At 42.9% G+C, this 19456-nt stretch overlaps 1 protein-coding gene across 2 annotated transcripts in view; it reads left to right on the top strand.

Moving 5' to 3' along the window:
- HECTD4 (HECT domain E3 ubiquitin protein ligase 4) overlaps positions 1 to 19456 on the top strand; it is a 2430065-nt gene that overhangs the window by 206454 nt on the left and 2204155 nt on the right. For both annotated transcript variants that reach the window (XM_085634374.1, XM_085634373.1), the window contains exon 5: positions 15740 to 15848. In XM_085634374.1, coding sequence (XP_085490500.1) covers positions 15740 to 15848 — 109 coding nt within the window. The remainder of the gene's footprint in view (positions 1 to 15739; positions 15849 to 19456) is intronic.

The following is a 19456-nucleotide window of genomic DNA, read 5'->3' as shown; positions in this document are numbered from 1 at the left end:
GTACCTGTTTTTAAACATTCCGTACGACCCGAGTAGACATTTCTTCTCCGCACTCCGGACGGAACTGCTCCGACTTGTGTGTGGTGGCAAGCAACCGCATATACAATGGGACACGCTCGCGAGGCCGTACTACCAGGGTGGCTTTGATGTTCCCAATTTTGAATTGTACTATGTGTGTGCCCAGGCACATTATGCCCACTACTGGTTCCGCCCTCCCATGTATACGCCCCATGCTGTGACTGAACACTGGCATGCAGACCCTATCCCTCTGGACGGGGTTCTACTGGCCACACTCGCTCCCCGTGCACTTTGTCCGACCTCTGTCGACTGCACGATTAAGGCATGGAACCGTATTGCTCACCGCTTACACGCTCCCATACTATATTCCCCGTTGCTCCCGATCACCTACCATCCGAAGATGCCCCTATTGCAAGAAGGCGTTTTTAAAAGAGTTAAACTTCAGCGCCATCTCCAGTGTTGGGGCAACCTCTACTTTGATGGCAAATTTTGCACGCTCCAACAATTATGTTCGGACCCCTCACCCTCCGCCATGGAGACCTTCCTTTAGGTCCGACTGCGCCAAGGGATTAAAGACTGTACCCCTGCATACCCTCAGGAACCCCCAGTGCCCCCCCTCCCCATTTGCACCACAAATTACGTGCGACCACCGCGTCTCACCTGGTCTCTACACTCTATCATAACCTCTACACTGACACTGAATATCCCCCGTGTGCTGCTCAGGATAAATGGTCAGCTGAGCTTGGGCAAGACATCACGGATCAACAGTGGGTGTTCTGCTGCAAGCAGACAGAACAGGTCTCTTCTAGTAGACGGTTATGCATCACCCACTATAAATTCTTACATCACATCTATTACATCCCGGTTAAGCTATACAAATTTGGGTTGCGGGACACAGGCCGGTGTGACAGATGTAGGGCAGAAGGTGCTGATTTCTTCCACCTTGCTTGTGAATGTTGCTCGGTCCCCACCAACTGGCAACAGGTGTTTGCAGCACTGGACCTGATGACCTCCACGTCAATCCTGCCGTCTCTTCTCCTGGCGTTACTTGGATATACAGAGCAGATACCAGTAACACACCGAAAATTTGTCTCATTTAGCCTACAACTCGCTCGACGGCGCGTAGCCTGCAGGTGGGGTAGGGGCAGGGCACCCAAATTCAAGGAATGGACTGGGGACATGACACTCTGTCAAGATCAAACAAGCTCTTACTCTGAACTCCTTCCGGCCTCCTCACGCCCCTGGGATATTTGGGGCCTGCTCCAATCGTATCTCCTGGAACATCCTGCAGACAGTAGTCGCGATACATGATCCCCACTCTCCTTATTGTGCCTTATGGCTTGCATATTGCCTGTTACTGTATGATGCCTACACACTTGTATGAATAATTTCCTGTTGTTTTCTCTTGTTTATTCTCATTCACTGAGCCGTGCTATTCCTCTCATGTAAGACGTGTTCTATGCCCTTGCTATGGACTGCCCATTATTTTTTCTATTTTTTCTTCCTGGTACTTGTATCATGTGCTACCGTTGATTTTCTATGGCTGTGCTGCATGTATCTATCCCCGAAAAGTCATTACTATGCTGATTGTCTCTTACATGTGCTGTGATCCCCTATGTGAAAAACTCAATAAAGTAAAAAAAAACGAAAGAAGGTGGGAGACTCACCCCACCCGTGAATACCCCAGGAACTAGGATACCTACACCAGGGAAGCCAGATGCATAGGTGCGAACTGACGTCGGAAACTGCCATAGACCATAATGGAGGACTTCAGAAAAGATGCCACTGGTGAAGAAGGTAAAAGTCCGGTGGAATCCAAGGATGGATTCTTGAAGAGATGTACCAGCAAGCAGAGGGTATAGAGTCTGTCACTCGTAAGTGACCAGGAGGCATGAAAAACTAATGACCACTGATAACAGAAGTGATGACGGTGCCCTTCTCGCTGGAGCTGTGTGGACCAGGCGACACTGTGGAAGACCAGTTGCTGTCCCATATTGATAGACGAGAAACAGTGGTTCGATGTATGGTGAGAGTACCAACAAGCCTTGGCAGCAGTAATAAACGTGGTAAATGAAGAGGGTGCAGCATTGAGACCAGCAAGGTCCAAGGGACTCACCTAATGCAGGAGAGTCAGAGCAGACCCGAGCAAGCAGGGTAGCCCACTGAAGCCAAAGAAGACCCTCAAGAGGATCCACAGGCCGAAGGCTTAGGAGTCGCAAGAGGACCTGGAGCAGCTCACCAAAGATGCAGACCCACGATGCAGAAATGCGGTGAGGACAAAGATCTTGGCAGGAAGAGATGCTGGAGGCTGGAGCTTCTTGTAGCCCGAAGATCTCTGGAGGACCGAGTCAACAAGCATTGGCAATGGCAAGTTGGCACGGTGCACAGGGGTTCTATTCCAGCGGGTCCAATGAGGGATACCGGTCTTAAACTTGCTGACAGGACAGTGCAGGCCTCAGTGAGTTGCAGAAGCACCACCTGTGTTGCTGAGCCTTTCGGAGTCCTTAGGACGCCAGGAGCAGCAGACCGGCCATTTTTGTTGAGGTGCCTGCAGATGAAGGGGAGTGAGTCCTTCACTCCAAGGGAGTTTACTTCAGGTGTCCCTGATGCACGCAGGCCTGGAGAGGAACCTGGATGAAGCACAGGTACAGACGATGCAGAAGACTGGCAGGACGACGAGACCAGGAGAAGTAGGAGTCTTCCTTGATGCAGTCTTGGTTCCAGGCGAAGTCCAACAAAGTCCAAAGTTGAAGTTGAAGTGGTTTCGAATTTAAATCTTGTCCCATGACGAATCTGAAGAGCCACCCACAGGTTAGCCCTTAAGTACCCGAAGGAAAGGGTTGAGATGATTCATGTATCCCTCCCAGAGGAGGGGCAAGACAGAGGGGAGACCTAGTGGGAAATCTATTGTTCTGCCTTCCCCTGCTCGAGCTCAGCAGGAGGAGGGCAGCAATATGTCTGTGGTCGGCAGCAGAACTAGCTTGCTGTTAGACCCTAAAAGGCTGGTACTGGGAATACAGGGGGGGAGGTCCATAGGGGAGCCCACAGTATATGAGATCCTGCATCCAACACTGGAATCAATGTTGGGGTAGGATTACAACATGTCTGATACCAAACAATACTGGTTTTGGTACAGCCAATATGTAGTTAGACATCTCGATGTCCACTATATGTATTAAATGGCTGATCGGACCTACAAAGCCTGGAGAATCGACTCCGGGGTTTGTAGAGGGACCCTGCTCATGCAGGAGCACCCTCATACTTGTAACTAAGTACCCTGCTCTCAGGACTGAAGAGCCGGCCATACAGGAGACTTATAGGTTCTAGGTGCAGTGGCCTCAGATATAAGGAAACGTATCTCTGTTGTAAGTGGTGCTGGCACCAACTTACACAGGCTGCAATGACAGGTCTGTAGTACATGCTGCATCCCATGCGAGACCCCTGGTGTACCTATGCTCTGGGTACCTTAGTGCCATACACTAGGAACTTACATGGGTACACAAATAGCCAATTGTGAAGGTACCAAAGTACCTACCACTGTCAAATTTAGGGAGGAAACAGAGTGACTGGGGTCCTGATTAGCAGGATCCCATTCAGACTAGTCAGAAATCAGAATAACACCAGTACAAATTGGGGGTAACCACTGAAAGCAAATCTTACTTCCTTACACAGTGTGTAGGGACGAAAATGTGTGCATGTTTGGAGAACAATGGTTGAATTTTCAATATATATTTAAAGCTGATAATTGAGTGATAAATCATGTAGCATTATGGGCCTTATTTCCAATATTTGTATCTTAATGCAAGCGGCATTGCTGCTATGGCTAAGTATTACCCACATAGAGGCATTCCAAATTGACAAAGCCTTTTTAACATTCCTGTTGGCAAACCTGCACCAAGATGATCATTGCTGTTAATCTTTCACTCAGTGGCCCCTAATGTACTATTGTCTGATGTGGTCACTATTAAGACACTAATAATGTTAGTAGCTCAGAAGGATTTGCATTGAACATAAGTAGCTTTTTTTTTTGGTAAGCATTTCAATTTATTGAACGTGTTAGTTTAAGCATTGTACAATATTTACTTTCAATCTCTAGTACATAGAGGCTTAGCTGTTTGGCTGGAGCCAATGGTTCAGTAACAACATTTTTACTGAACATCAGTAGCTCTTATTGCTTAATAGGTTGGAGACCCCTGTTTAGATGAGTCACAGTTTAGCTCAAGAGAGAAACTGAACTAAATAGAGTATTCCTGAAGGGACAGGTAGGAGTCGCTGGCTGAACTATGTAATGTCCTCATTTATAACTTTAAGGCGCCCAGCACTTTATTTTTTTTAGGTCTCGCCTAGGCAGCTCTTGCACTGTCTCTTCGAGACATGCTGTATTTGGGATATGGGCATTAAGCTCCTCCCAAGTTCAGCCCATCTTTGCAATTGGCACCTCTTCCTGTCCTTTGTAAATGATGGCTTTGATTTGTCCATAGACGTAATAGTCCCTCCTTAGTACCTCCCTCTCTCCTGTTACCTCCCATAAGGACAGCCCCTCTTACATATGTCCTTACTCTCTAACTTTCATTAACAGTTGGGGAGAACTATTTACTTAATTAATGTCTTGCAGAAGCAGGCACGACATGATGTGTGAGCGCATAGCAATGGCAGCCGCTACTTCCAGCCCGACACAGTGCTGCCTCTTTAAAGAAGTTTTAGCGTGGCGTCCAGCCCTTCTCCCGCCCCCCGCAGGATTTTATATAATGTTTTTTTTTTCCAAGAAGCCCGGAACCCCACACTTTAGCAGTGGTGGCCGCATATACCACTTGCGGGAGGCTGCGCTTGAGCAATGGGCAGCTGCTTCTTATTTTTATTTTCAGCGCGCTATACGGGTCTTCTGTTTCACAATGCTGGGCCACAAACGCCACTGACGGGGCACTGCACTTGAGCAATGGCAGCTGCTTCTTATTTTTATTTTCAGCGCACCATGTACGCTTTCAGTTTCACAATGGCGGGAAAGCACATTTCTTTCTGCGCGACTCGCTTTTTCCCCAATTGCAGCACAAGGAGCAGAGGCAGCGTCGACTCCTTAATATGTGACGAGGTTAGCAGGGCGTAATGCAGCTCTCTGCGCTTCCTCATTTACAATGCAGTAGTTCTCGTTTCAAAGATAGCGTCTTCCCAGCTCATCATCACTGTTGCTGATGGCTTTCCTCAAGGTATGCAGCAGTTGATTTGGGTTCTGCATTGTGCTGGTGAATATCTTTCCAAGCATGTATGAAGTACTTATGGATGCTGATTAAAGACTCCTCCTTGGTACGACTTCTGTTGACACATATGCTGAGTGTGTGGTGCCTCTTTCAAATTGCGTGCCTCAGTTCTTCTAGTTTTCGGCAGTCACTACTACTTTTTTTTTAACATACTGTGTTTTGACATTACTATAATTTTTTTTTGCTTTGTGATAATTGCATAATTACTTTTTTTTGTGGGGTAGAGGGAGAATTGCTCATCTCGTCCCCGGGATTTAATTTTCTGGATCAGTTTCAGTGCCTTGGTGTAAATGGGTGCAGCACAGAAGGCGCATTGCTTGAGTTTGTCTTGCCTCGTCCTGTGAGCTAATACGACACTACAACAAGCATTTGCAGTGCAATAGATCTTGCATTCCTAAAGTTTGAGCTATTGGCGTTGCAGTAATGCGAAACCTATTGATTTGCAAATGGTGGTTTGATTATTATTTTTTTTTTCTTCCTTTTTTTTTCTCCATAACTCAATAAGAAAATTTGAGTTGTACTAAAAATAAATCTGTATCTTAGATAGACTATTAGAAAAACGAATTAAACTCTGTGTATGTGTTCACTATTTAGTGAAAACAACTTTGTATCTCAAACCATACCTGACGTTTGAAACAAATTTGAATCACCGATTTTTAGGCCTCGCCTGAGCCAGCGCATGCACTGCTCTGCAAGACAGTTAGTAAGTGGGTTTTCAAAGTGCTACCAAATACTTTTGCGGGCCTCAAGTGTGCAGTTACGCGCGCGTGAACATGCACAGCTGCCATCTGGCTTTCTGTAATGGCTCATTAAGCCTGACAGCGCCTTCTCTCCCTTGCGCTCTGCTCTCACTCCCCTATCCCTTTTCCTCCTCCCTCCTCGTCAGCTTCATTTGCCTTTTCATTCTCCTCGACTCCCTTGCTCTCTGCTCCCACTACCCCCTCCCTTCTCCCCCTCCCTCCTCGTCTGCTTCATTTGCCTTAATGCTTTAGTGTTTAAACATTTCCGTTTTCTTATTATTAAAGAAATAGAGTGCGCACATTTTTAATTTTGAAATCATGTGCTCATTGCAGTGCCATGACGTCCTCGTCTCTTAATTATTAATGCTTTTGTGCTTAAATGCTTTGGACTACCAAACTACAAACATTTCAGGACCTTTATCAATGATACGTGCATTTCTAATATCAGATCCTGCTGCAGCACAGATGCTAGTCCCTCCCATACCGGACAATTGACCCAATTCCAACCTCAACATAAATCGATGAGAGAAATACAGTTTACCGATTTATTTTTGTAAATCATCCACTGTCCTCTTCTAAAACGTCGGCATGCATGCACAGGGTCTGAGAAATGAAATTGAGCGCGTGCAGCCGGCGGCACGAAGACTAACGTTCCTAGGAGGCGGTGCCCAAGCACAGCCCACCCCGTCACGCGCGCACCGCTCGAGACACATACACCAATATTATTAAAGCACATCCACATTGGTTTGTCGCCTCTATGCACAGCGAGCTGCAGAACCTGTTTCAGGACTCTTTGGAGACTCTCTGGAATGTGTGTGTGTTTTTTTTTTTTTTAAATTAGCCAAACCGACAAAATCCGGTATTGGTTGGCCAAGTCCGGCTCACGAACCCTTGGGCTGATGCATTCAGGCCGACCTGTGTTTCCAGAGAAGATGGTGGCCCTAGCAGGGGCATCAGCCTCTCCTGTGAGAGCTACGAGTTAGCAGTTCGGGCTGGACTGTTCCCATGAGGCACAGGGTCAAGACTGATTTGCATATGGCTGGGTTCAAACTGGAACGGCAAGGTGAGCAAAAAAACTATGGATTTAGGCCCAGATCTCTGTACTGGGGTGAATGTATGACATTGTTCTGCAGTCTGTCCATCAATTGTTGTTTTTGCATCAGTGTTAAGTCAACCACTGGGGATGTACATAGGTTCCCCCGGTACCCATTCCACGCTTTCCATTTCTTATCCCACTTTTTGGGGCATCCTCGAATTATGAACACTTCCTATTCAGCTATCATGCATCTGTCTAATTCCTGTACCCATACTCGTATAGATGGTGCATCTGCTTTCCCCCAGTGGCGTGCTATTTCCCGTTTGACCAAGGTGAAGCCCAGCGTTGTCATCTGCTGCTCGATCTCCGTGAGGTCCGTAGCCTCCCATATGTTAAGTAGGCCCATCTGAGGCGTGAACTTGCCATTCTTAAAGGGTTGTCACCAGGTTAAAAGTTTAGCAACATGTGCTGGTGACTCATTCTCTGAACAGGATATGTTGCACTTTGTAATTTTGTGTGGGTTTTATGCTCATTTACCTAACAGATTTATTTTACCACTGCTAAAAGATTTTAATTTTATGCAGGTAATACAGGTCTGGTCGGCCCTGGCATAGTTACAAATGTTCATGAAGGAAGGATTCCTTCTGCTGGCGTGAGCACTTTATCATGGGCAACTGAATTGCCGTCTTCAAAACTTAATGATGTGATCTGAAAAAACATTTTAAGAAGTAATTGGTAATCTTCAAATTAATTTATTTTCAATAATAGTTGCATTTGAACTCCATGCAAAATGCATTCATTGTCCAATTGGGAGTATATCATCCAACTTTGTAAACAATGTTAATAAACCCAATGCATTTCGGGTCCAATCATGACCCTTCATCAGGGGACTTCATTGTCATTACTGCAAATACAAAGAACAAAAAGGCGATTCAACATACAGTCCTAGTATAATACGAAAAAACATACTACTGTTTGGCACATAATAGTATAACGTGGAATCATGCAAGTCATGCAGAAGATGCAAAGTATAAACCATAGGTTATAAGGATGAAAGGATTAAGTTTGTGCACGAAGCGTCAAAAATAATCGAAAAACATAGTGCAAAAGTCAACTGCCTGGTGCTCATGGTCCAAGTCTATTTGCAAAAGTGGTTGTGATTAAACAGTGTTCATTTCATACAACAGAAACACGTTGGGTGGCGAATAACGCGTATCTGTATTGGACTAACTGTGGCTTTTGAAAAAGGAGTGATAACGGTGAACGTTCGCAAGTTATTGCTTAAAAGTTGTACTTCAAAAAGTGAACGTAAGGTAAAACTAGTGTGCCATAACGCGGTTCAGAAGTGAACTCACTAATATTAGTGGTCGGGACATAACCTACGTTCCGGGTTTGTACGGTGAAAGTTTTTTTCATTAGACTAGTGCTTCGAAAAGTAACATCTGCAACAAAAATGAAAGATCTACTGTTGCATCACATTGGGTGGAAGCAAGACATAGCATCACACAACTACGTTTCACCGTTTTGGAGGCACAAAAGCCACTAAAAGACATGGATCCCCAAAAAACCTTAGCACGTTCAGAATTTTATTGGACCAAAACTTGGGTGTTAACCTAGAGACGCCATCGGACAGGCGCCTTGGTGTTTGATGCACAACCCAGAACAATTTGGAAACTTGGTTTAACCACCCCACAAAACAGTGTGCATGTTGGCACCAATCAGGTATAGTTACAGATGTTACCAAATGAACGGACACGTTTTTATGTTGCTTGTTTAAGTGGTGCTGTTAAACAAGGTGTTTGTTACATTTTTAATTGGTTTTATTCAACAAATGTTTGATTACATTGTTCCTATGTGGTTTCTTTTTTAATCGAAATTAAAAAAAATATGATGAGGAATTCCCAGAACAAAATCTTTTGAGTTCATCCAAAGCTATTCACAGATTGTACTTTGGTGCTCTCAGATCATTATTTATTCTATGTGTTCTCTCCTACAAGGATGTTTTGATGTATTCTATCATCTTATTACTTGAGAAGTAGTGCTTCTTATATGTACTATTTGTAAAAGTGTGGGGAACTACATTCCCTCTTCCATGGACTAGTGCTGGTTGTGTCACTGTGAGTGGTGCCATTCTTCATAACAATATTCCGATTTAGTTTTATTTGATTGTGGTCTACAACAGGGTCCCAATCCTTTTAAGTAATAAGAGCTACTAATGTTCAATGGAAATAATCCCGAACTACTAATATCTTTAATGTTGTTAATAGTGACTACATCAGGCAAGAATACATTTGTGCTCAAACATATGCAAGATTAACAGCAGTGACCACATCAGTGCAACATCGCCAATAGCTATGAAAAAAAGGCTTTGTAATTCTGACATGCCACTACATCGGTAATAAATAACAATTATAGCTGTAAATCCACTGCCACCATAGTAACAGTATTAATTAGTCTTCAATGTTGTAAGATTCAATAGTCAAATATTAGATTTAAATATATTTTGGAAATTGAGTTCTTAAAATACACTAATTTTCGTCTAAAAAAACACACTTTTCTATTTTGATATACATATAATAATCCAACTACACAAGCTTCTGATTTAGTAGGCTGAGCTGCATACAAGAGAGATAGTCACAAGTAGATGGAGAGCTACCAGTAGCTCACGAGCAGCGGGTTGAATAAGCCTGGCCTACATGGTCCTGGCAGACCACCTGAGTCATCCTCACTACGTCTTCAACTAATTACTGACTATGCAGATTATTCAAAATCGTGGTTGTCAATAGATCAGTCTTTATACATCCAAGTGAAATTGCAAGTTATTCAAGTTGAAACTTGAATGGGTGGAAACTCTGGGTCCTTAGGGAAGGCAATATAGGTAAATGATCAGAAAAGAACAAGTGCACGTTTCTTCTCCATTCTGTTCATCTTTAGGCTTCCCAGAAATTCAGAAACATTTGCTCCCCTATTTTTGTGTCATGTAGTCCTGCCCCTTCTAGTTTTCAGACTCCCTGTATCTCTTTAACAGTGTGCTTTTAGTTATTTCACAGAGAGCAAGCCATTTGTATTGCAAAGAAGGCCAAATTCTCCACTTCCTTGAACACCTCTTTATTACTTTATTTGAAAACCTGATCACTATGGAATTAGTCATAAGAAAAATAGATGATCTGAGTACAGTGGCAAATGCTTCAATCTCTGGCACTGGGATAGATGATATGTGATTGTTTAGGCTCCCTGCATAAACTGGTATTCTAGGTGTCTGTTAGAATCCATAAATAGGTACCTTTATCCCCAATTCACTCAAAATAGTAACTTTTATATTTCTCGATTTTCAGTAACAGGATTTATAAAATTCAAATCATAATTTATGATGATCATTTCGTAGTGCCTTGCTGGTTACTAAGATTCCTTTTGTCTCTTACAGGACCTCTTTCTCACATATAAACATATCTTCTCTTCAAAACCTGCTGAGGACTATGCTTACATTAACCAACATGAACAGTCCTTCTACTCAACAGTTTTTTGTCTCTTCTCTCTGCTTCTTACTATACCATCCATTTCAACCAGAGCCAGTATGTCCTAGTTAATGCAAGCCTTGAACCCTGGGTGTAAGTCGGATCCAGGATTTGGCCAGCTTCAATGATTTGAAGCGTTTCCATCTAGAAGTAGAGCCTGTCTTCTGCTATGAATAGCAGCAGGTGCAGTCAAGCCCGGTGAGGCAAATTAAACATCTGCCTTCACTTCCTCCTGTGCATTGTGCTCCAGTTTTGTTCTTTGCTGTGGCTATTAAGAAGGGGAGGGAGGAGGCACTGGATCAGGGCGCAACAAGCTGCATCGCAGAAGACAGCAAAGGATGCCCACTTTTCTGATTGTTTCAGTGTTTTTTGCCTTCCCTGAAGTATTAGTGGCACACAGCAATGCAAGCACTGTAAAGCACAGGCCTTTGCCGATCCCTTCCTCAGGCTAAGGATCTGCAGCAGACTTGTTCTAAAGCAAAGAACACAGGAAATGTGACGTTGCCATCTCACTTCAAATCACTTCTAGACTGGCTACAACCTTGCAAAGGGGGTCTCCTGTAGTGTACTAGGCCTAGGTATCTTCTGTGTCTTACGTGGTACCTGAAGTGTATCTCCTTGGGCTCCATCTCTTCACAGTACTCCCTTAGCTATGCCCTTTCTTAAAGAAAGTGAACTTCATGGCAGACACATCTGATAACTACAGTCTAGCAAATTGGAAATGGCCAGGCTTTGAGATGATTCAACCTCTTGAGCTACCTTAAGTTTTGAACATTGGATTAGCTTGTATGCTATTGGCTTTAATCTGGTCCCTTTCCTGTATGTCTTGGAATTAAAGCTGAATGCCAGGGACTTGGCTTTTGGCTTTGGCTGTTCCCGTTTGTCTTTTGGTGCCCATAGTACACCAGCTGGCCCCCGGAGAGCTAGCCTCCGAGGCGCCAGCCTCCAGTATTGTCTTGCACCTCTGATTCTACTCCAGTTGACAACCTTGGGTCCACTGCTGAATGCCCCTGAGATGGATGAGACTACAGCAAGTCTCTCTCTGCCCCTCTACTCCTCTCCCCGTTCCTCTTAATCCTTCTTGAGAATAGGCCTCTCTTGTTAGATCCGTACTGTAAGTTGGACAATAAATCCAGTAATGAGGGTTGGGAGAAACTACACCCAACGAAGAAATGATTTATTTCAACCCAAGGCTGCTGACACTGCCTGTTGAGGCCCCAGTGCCTCTGCTTTTTGTGCGAATGGTTGCTAGTGGTGGCCACCAGCATTCATTTTTGGGAATCTGGACTTATTTTTCAACATGATTTTTGAGTAGGAGAGAAAGAGCAAGAGAGAGAAACAAAAAAGGGAGAAAGAAGGTGTAAGAGAAAATTAGGATATCGTGACTAAGGGAGAAAGGTGTGTGCCACATGTGCCCAGGTTTGTTTTTATTACAAGTACTTTTGCAGGAGGTCAAGAGACTGCTTATTTTCCGACCTAAAGGGCTGGTCCCACCATACGAAGTATTATTTTCTTATAAGAATAATGGGCGTATCATGTTTCTCCCTCCTGAATCTTTGTGATCTAAATTATGAACCCCCTTTCTAAAATTCAGGATGAAGTCTGGCTGATGTCCTGTGGATAGTCAAGAAGAATTACTGTCTGTTTTTGCGGGGCTTGCAGTCTGGATGCTCATTTTCATGTGCCTGTCCTGCATGAACACAGGAAGTACCTCCACCTCACAGCGGTCAGTCTAGATTGCCAAAACAGGGCACTGCTCTATGATCTACATGGGCACTGTAACTTTAAGTCTTTACCGCTAAGGTTGGTTTTATGAAGTTGCAGGTGGTCTACAGTTATTTCTACCAGAGTTCTAAGTGCACTCTCCAAAAAATAAAAATAAATCCAACTGTAACGAAGATTAAACTAATCAAGGTCATTCTGGACTGTGACCCGTAAAGGCTTTCTTCCTCTGGTTAGAGTGTTGACCCTCAGCCAGGCCATGGACTTCTCCCTGGACAGAAGACCATATTGAGTTGGTCTCTAACCTTTTCTGTAGTGAGAGCCAAGCCACTTGCGTAGTGTTACCCACACACCCAGCTTCATTGACTTTAAGCCTAATGTCCATAAAACCAGATATTATTGTTTGAACAACAAACTTTGAGTATGGGCACTATCACAGGGCTACCATGTGTTTCAGTGAGAGCGTGGTCTTTGGGATGTTGGAACACGTGTGCGTATGAGTCGGCATATATGTGTATGGGTGAATAAGAGCCTGTGTCTTATGTACTTGTGGCACAGGACATATCTTTCACCATATGTTGCACCTTTACATATATAACACAAACATTTTTTTTTAGATGTGAGAAATTGAAAGGACAGAAAAATGTTCTGCATAATGTGGAACATTTTTCTGTACTTTAAATTTCACTCACTTATAAAAGAAAATGTCTGTATTTTTCAGTTATATATATGACACCGTGTTTCCCAGCCATTGAATGCAAGATTCTTTTTGCGTGTAAATGTGACACTTTCTAATAGGAGAAAATTGAACTAGAGGTAACTTTGTTTATATAGATTCCATAAAACTCATCATTTATATTTTCTTCCATTTCAGAGTGTCACATCTACAAACAGCAGGCATCTTGCACCCGGTAACCTGTAGACATGGTGCCATAATTGGAACAGAAAAACACAGCCATTTGTTTAGATGGAAGGAATTTAAAGTGAAGAAACATACTTAAAAAAATATTAAGACATAATTGATTTAATTGAAAGTTGAGAAAAATATTGACTCATTGTTTCATGGAAATATTTTTCTTCACTTTAAATTTCTCCCATTTAAAAAAAAATACTGTATTTGTTAGTTACAAATATGGCACAGTGTCTACCGGCCACTTGGAGAAGCCTGTTTGTAAATGGGACAATTTTTAGTGGGAGAAAATTACAATCAAGAGTTAACGTAATCGTTAAGGTAACTCTTCATTTTAATTTTCTCCCATTTACAAGCATTCATACGCATCATTTTGTTCTCACCCAATATGGAGTTGACAAGAACATTTATTTATGGCTTTCTAACCATTATACTTATACCTCAGTGCGTCAGTTCCTCACCTCTCTGCTCTGGGTCATAAATCTGACTCTAGCTCTGTTCATTATCAGACCCTGCTATCTGCAGCCAGAAGATGATAATGTAAATATTTTTAATGAACTCAAGGCTATGGGCTACTGGTAGCTCGCGATGGACTGGTTGGAGACAACTGTTCTAAATGGTTTAGGACATGGGCACTCAAAAACATTTTCTGAGATGCCACAAAGTTTGATCTGTAGTGTTACCGAGGGCCACATTGATGGCAACAGGGTGGCGGTTAGGTGGATGGGACGGTCGGGGTGATTGTAGTAGAAGCGGAGCATGTAAATCTATTGGCTAAAGTGCACAAAGGGAAACAAGAAAAAAGCTGGGCTCAATCCTGGCTTCCCCACTTCACCAAATTGTGTGATCCTAGACAGTTGTTTTATTCTACTTTCTCTCCTTTTTCTTCATTATTGCATATAAGTGGACCTCAAAAACATGACTTTAGGATGTGCACTGTATCAAACCTTCTCATGTGTTTGATCTAATAAACTAGAATGTTGTTCATGTATAATAGCAACCCAAGTCAACCGAAGGGTGTACATAACAAGTGACTTGCCTCTTAGTTCACAGTTGACATTGTTGTCGCAGTGGGGGGAAAGCATGACTGTTTCTAATGTCATATCTGAAGACTTAAGAAAATGCTTCTCTCTTGTTGTTGAATGTCAATGATCGTAGACGATATCTTCTGATGCCAGTTCGCTTGGACGGTTGTCCATGTAATTTTGTATGTTTATTTGCAAAAATAAAAATTTGTTTATCAAAAAAGAAAATGCTTCTCAGTGCGCTGATATAATATGATGTATTAATGGGAAACGGTTCTGAATTTTTGAGTTTTAAAATTATGAAGAGACTTTATCATATTTGTATTCATTCGCTGCGAATTGTCTTAAATATTGAAGGTGTTCCTAAGTGGTACAGGGCACCATAGTTACTTCCTTTGTTTAACTTCAATTAACCTTTAACTAAATGCTTGCCAGTTTATGTATTTTTTTGTTTTATATTAGTACTGAGTTGAGTAAATAGCAGCCCAGTGCTCCTTTTGAGCCGGGGGACGCATGTAAAGGTCTGAAGGGCTGCATGTGGCCCTTTGGTCACACTTTGAGTATCACCACGCCCTAAGCACTATTTGATTCTAAGCACTAGATTTTGATTTATTATTCAAGAATTCATAACTCTGGTTCTACGTATTGGATTTTTGTTGTTTTGGTTTTGTTTTACTCATAACAATCTAATCTATTTTGTGTGGAGGATTTCTTTGGTATTTTCATTGTGTTAGTGTGCATGTGTGTTGCACAAATACTTCACACATTGCCTCTTTAGATAAACCTGACTGCTCTGTGCCAAGCCTCCATAGGGTGAGGACAGGTTATCTTTCGGTGTCAGTCTAGATTACCCTGACTGGAGTGGTGGGTTCTGCTTGTACAGGGTGCATATTCTGACAACCAGAGTCCCCAGTTCTAACAACAGCATATATTTACTCTACAAACTGAGAGTAGTGATCGAGCAAACTGTTAAGTGTTTTTTTTTAGATTCCATACAAATAACAATGATTGAGAAGTTCAGTGTTTTGGTTCTATACATTTCGATTCCCTTTTGCAGGGCCCCTTCCTTTTCAGAGTTTTTCTTCCAAATGTAAAGATTCCAGCACAGGCATGATTTATTTAGCTCTGACTTGAGTCAACCCCGTTAGTACTCTGCCTCGCCCTTTTCAAGTACCTCAAGCATAGTCTCCTGCCCCAGAACAGCGAGAACCGTTTCATCACAACCAGGATCCATTGTCAGTTAAACAAAGCGTTCCGCCCTTCCACTGCTTGCTCATCCTGAGGGCTCTTCTGCATCATAATTGGTCATGCTTCTCATCACCTCGTATCATCTTTCTTAGTGTTGCCGAAGTGCACCTTATGTCATACTTGAAGACAGCTGCTGCTTTTCTGCTAGCTTCACATTGTTTTAAGTAAGCCTTTATTTTTCTACTGCGCTTTATAATGTGAATGCTAACAGTTGTGCTATGTGCTTCTAGAAGAATGTTCATGGTGCCTTCCTATTTGTTGACATTGCAGATGCAGACCTGGGGCGTTGTCTTGCAGCAGATGGCCTTTATTTATACACAACGAACTCAGTGGGCAGGGGGATAAGCAAGCTGGGGTCTGGGCTCCATGGCACCTTGCGGTAAGGCACATTGCTCGTCTGGAGATGAAATAAGCTTGTCATGGTACTTTTCTTAATTGCAATTATTTCTGTGTCTGTAAACATGCTGCTTTTTACTATGTCTCATCAGCCTTTTATACCCACAACATATAGGTTATTCTGCTTGTCTTTGTTTTTTTTCTTCATAATAAACAGCTGGGAAATCTAAGTTGAAGCAGAAAGCTTTCAAGGGTGGACAAATAAATGCGTTTCATTGTATTAAACATTCATTCTAGGGTGCTATGCAGGAGCCTAACAGAGTGAAAAATGATTAAAATATGAGCAATCGTCAACTTTGTGATTCCATAGCAGATTCGATTGTTGTAAATGCACGTGATTAATATAGCTTTACGGAGACGGGGCAGGTGTAAAACGATGGGACCCCCTACCAAATGAGGAGAGGGACACCTAAAATGCTGGCCAGCTTACAGATATACGCCTGTCTTCAGCCTAGCGAGTCCCCTGCCTTCCCACAGAACCTGCAGGGCCTATGGTATGCCTGTAGATGAGGAGAATGCCGTCCACATATAGAATATAGCAGTTAAAAAGATGACTTGGAAAGTTTAAAAAAATTAAAGCTAAGTGAAATTGATGAGGAACCGAAGCAACGCCATTGAGCCAGCGAAGTGAGTGTATTTATATTTATTGTCATTTAGATAGAAATTTAGAGTCAGGGCATCAAGGCCTCTCTTACACCGAAGTTAGTATGCAGATGTTGTTGTGAGGTTAGAATAGCCCACATCGTTACAACAGCCTCATGTCATGCTAGGTGAGACATTTCTGCAAGATATTTCCAGAGTTTGATCACTCTGTGTACCAAGCTGCCATCTGTGTTTGATTTTTTTTTTTTTCCTCATATGACCTCCATAGCTATAGCCACCTCTCGACCTGATCCACTTCTGGTGCCTATAACTTGGTGTTCCAATCTCAGCTGGTGTTCTTACGGGGACCGTCCGTTGCGCACAACCTTAGCTGACCCAGTGGTTTTAATCATTGGAACTTATCTTATACCTTGATTTAATCTAATCATAAGATAAATCATCCAACAAGTTCCAAAATTGCCCAATATCTGGCCTTTTTCTATATAAATTTGCCCTCCGATCTATAGCTCTAAAATATCTTACAGAATTCCACCAGGCATTCCAGGTAGGGGGTACCACCTGACGCCACAATTTACAAATCTCTCTCCTGGCCAGCAGGATCAGATAAAACACCAGTTTGTGTTGCAACCCCATCGGGCCTAGCAGCCCCCCAGGCATAGATACAATACCAAATAAAATAAGAGATGGGCTTACCTCCACATCAGTACCCGAGGGCCCTGGAGAAAGTCTTACCCACACTTTTCCAGAATTCTTTTATCTTGGGGCAAGAGGCAAATACATGGATGTCATCTGCATTCTGGAAACCAAATCTCAGACATCTAGCTTCTCCACCGCCCTTTATTCTAGATATTTTAAGAGGGGACCAGTTTATCCTGTGGAGTGTGAAAAAGTGGGTTCTCCTGAGTGCAGCAGATTTAATTAGTGGGTAAAGAATGTCTAGAGATACTTGTCATAAGTCTTTCAGCTCCTCACTCGGCAAGTAGTTCTCCCAGACCCGGTATGGCTTTTCGATCTTTCTGTCTACTGCAGCCAAGAGGTGGTTATACCAATGAGCCACTTCTTTTTTCCTCTGGGCCAAATCTTGTAAATCGTTTTCCATGGGATTGTCTTCCAAGAGGGACCAGCGTTGACTCTTACACCAGGATGAGATCTGGTAAAATTTAAATCTCGATAGAGCACCTTTCGTGATATGACTCCAAAAGTCTCAAGGATAACAATTACTACCCACTACGATATCCTTCCAGTGCAAGACTCCAGCCCCTTTTAATGGCTGAGCTAGAGCATCCAATAGACACTCCGGTGTTCCAGGGGAATTCCACACTGGGGCCCAATCCCTATAATAGGAAAGTCCCAGGCAGTCTCGACAGTCCGACCATAACTTGGCCGCCATACGCAGCATCTTCAAATGGACTTTTAATTTTTTTTAGAGGAGCCGAACTTATACATGAATCCTGGCTTCTCTACCCCGCCTAACATAGCTTTAAACATGCTGCCAATCGGCGAGTCATCTGGAGTAAGCAATAACATCCTACAATTTTTTAATTGGTAGGCCCAACAGTACAGCTGGAGGTCTGGTAAACCCATGCCCCTGCACTAATTTGCACCTTCATTTTTTCCAGGACAGCCTGATCCCTTTACCTGCCCAAATAAAGGAAGATTTCTTAACCTGAATTTTAAGCAGGTCAACTTTTACGAATTCTAGTGGGATGTTATTAAACAGAGAAGTATATTTCGGAAGCACGCACATTTTAATCAAGTTAACCCGTCCGTAATGGGAGAGTGGTATATTCTGCCATCTTTTTAGTAAAACAAAAACCTCTTTCGAAACTCTGTCTAAATTAGTTTTTGGAATTTCTCTGAGATCCTGAGTGATTATAACTCCAAGACCCATCTGAGCTCCCTGGCAAAAATCCCCTCCTGATCAGCGATGTTCCATGCCATGATCTCAGTTTTGTCATTATTGATTTCATAACCAGAGAATTTCCCAAAGATCTGAGCTTCAACAAAAAGCTCTGAGAGTGTAATATTGACATTTGAGAATAATAAAATCAAGTCATCTGCGTATAGCGCTAGTTGCCTCACAAACCCGTTTACAGCAAAAGGAGCAATTTTCTTATTCTGTCTTAAACTCTGGGCAAAAGGCTCGATATATAAATCAAAAAGAATGGGGGACAATGGGCAGCCCTGCCTGGTGCCACGCCCTATTTTAACAGCAGGAGAAAGACTGCCATTTGCCAGAATCTGAGCCCCGGGGGATTTGTAATTTTTTTTTTAACGGACTTCCCTAAACCCATCTCCGAAGCCAAAAGCCTTCAGGGTCCTATCCAGAAAAAGGCAATCCACACGATCGAAGGCTTTGGCAGCGTCAACAGCAATAATTAAGAGAGGGAGACCCTGTAACGTTGCCAAATCAACTGCCCCAATTAGAAGTATATACCAGCTCCGACATATGCCTGCCCAGGAGAAAACCCTTTTGGTCCTCGTGGATAATTGGCCCTATAATCTTACACAGCCGGTTGTTCAAAATCCCAGCAAAGACCTTCTAGTCGGTGTTTAATAATGAAATTGGGCGATATGACTGGCACTGGGTTGGATCCTTTCCAGGTTTCAGAATCAATGCACTAACTGCATCGCTCCAGGAGTCAGGCAAAGGGGAGGGGACCTCCTCCCTTAATAAAGAATAAACCTCAATCAGGATCGCATCAGGGCCTGCCGCTTTCCCTTTCTTAGCTCTGTCTAAAACAGTTAATATCTCACTCCCTGTTATTTCTGATGTAAGCATTTTTTGAGTATCATCGATTATTTTTGGTAGCTGTTTCTCTATGAGCCAACTATCAATGTATTCCTCCGTAACCTGAAGATCTTCTCAATATAGCTCCTGGAAGAATTGCGCGAAAGCCTGTTCTATGTCCCCTTTATCATCTGTGATATGTGTGCCTACTTTAATCTTTCTGATATAGTTATAGGATCTATTGACTCTACTCTTCA

Source organism: Triturus cristatus, chromosome 11, assembly GCF_964204655.1.
Source record: "Triturus cristatus chromosome 11, aTriCri1.1, whole genome shotgun sequence".
NCBI classification, from domain to species: Eukaryota; Metazoa; Chordata; class Amphibia; order Caudata; family Salamandridae; genus Triturus; species Triturus cristatus.
This window is presented reverse-complemented; position numbering and strand designations above follow the sequence as displayed.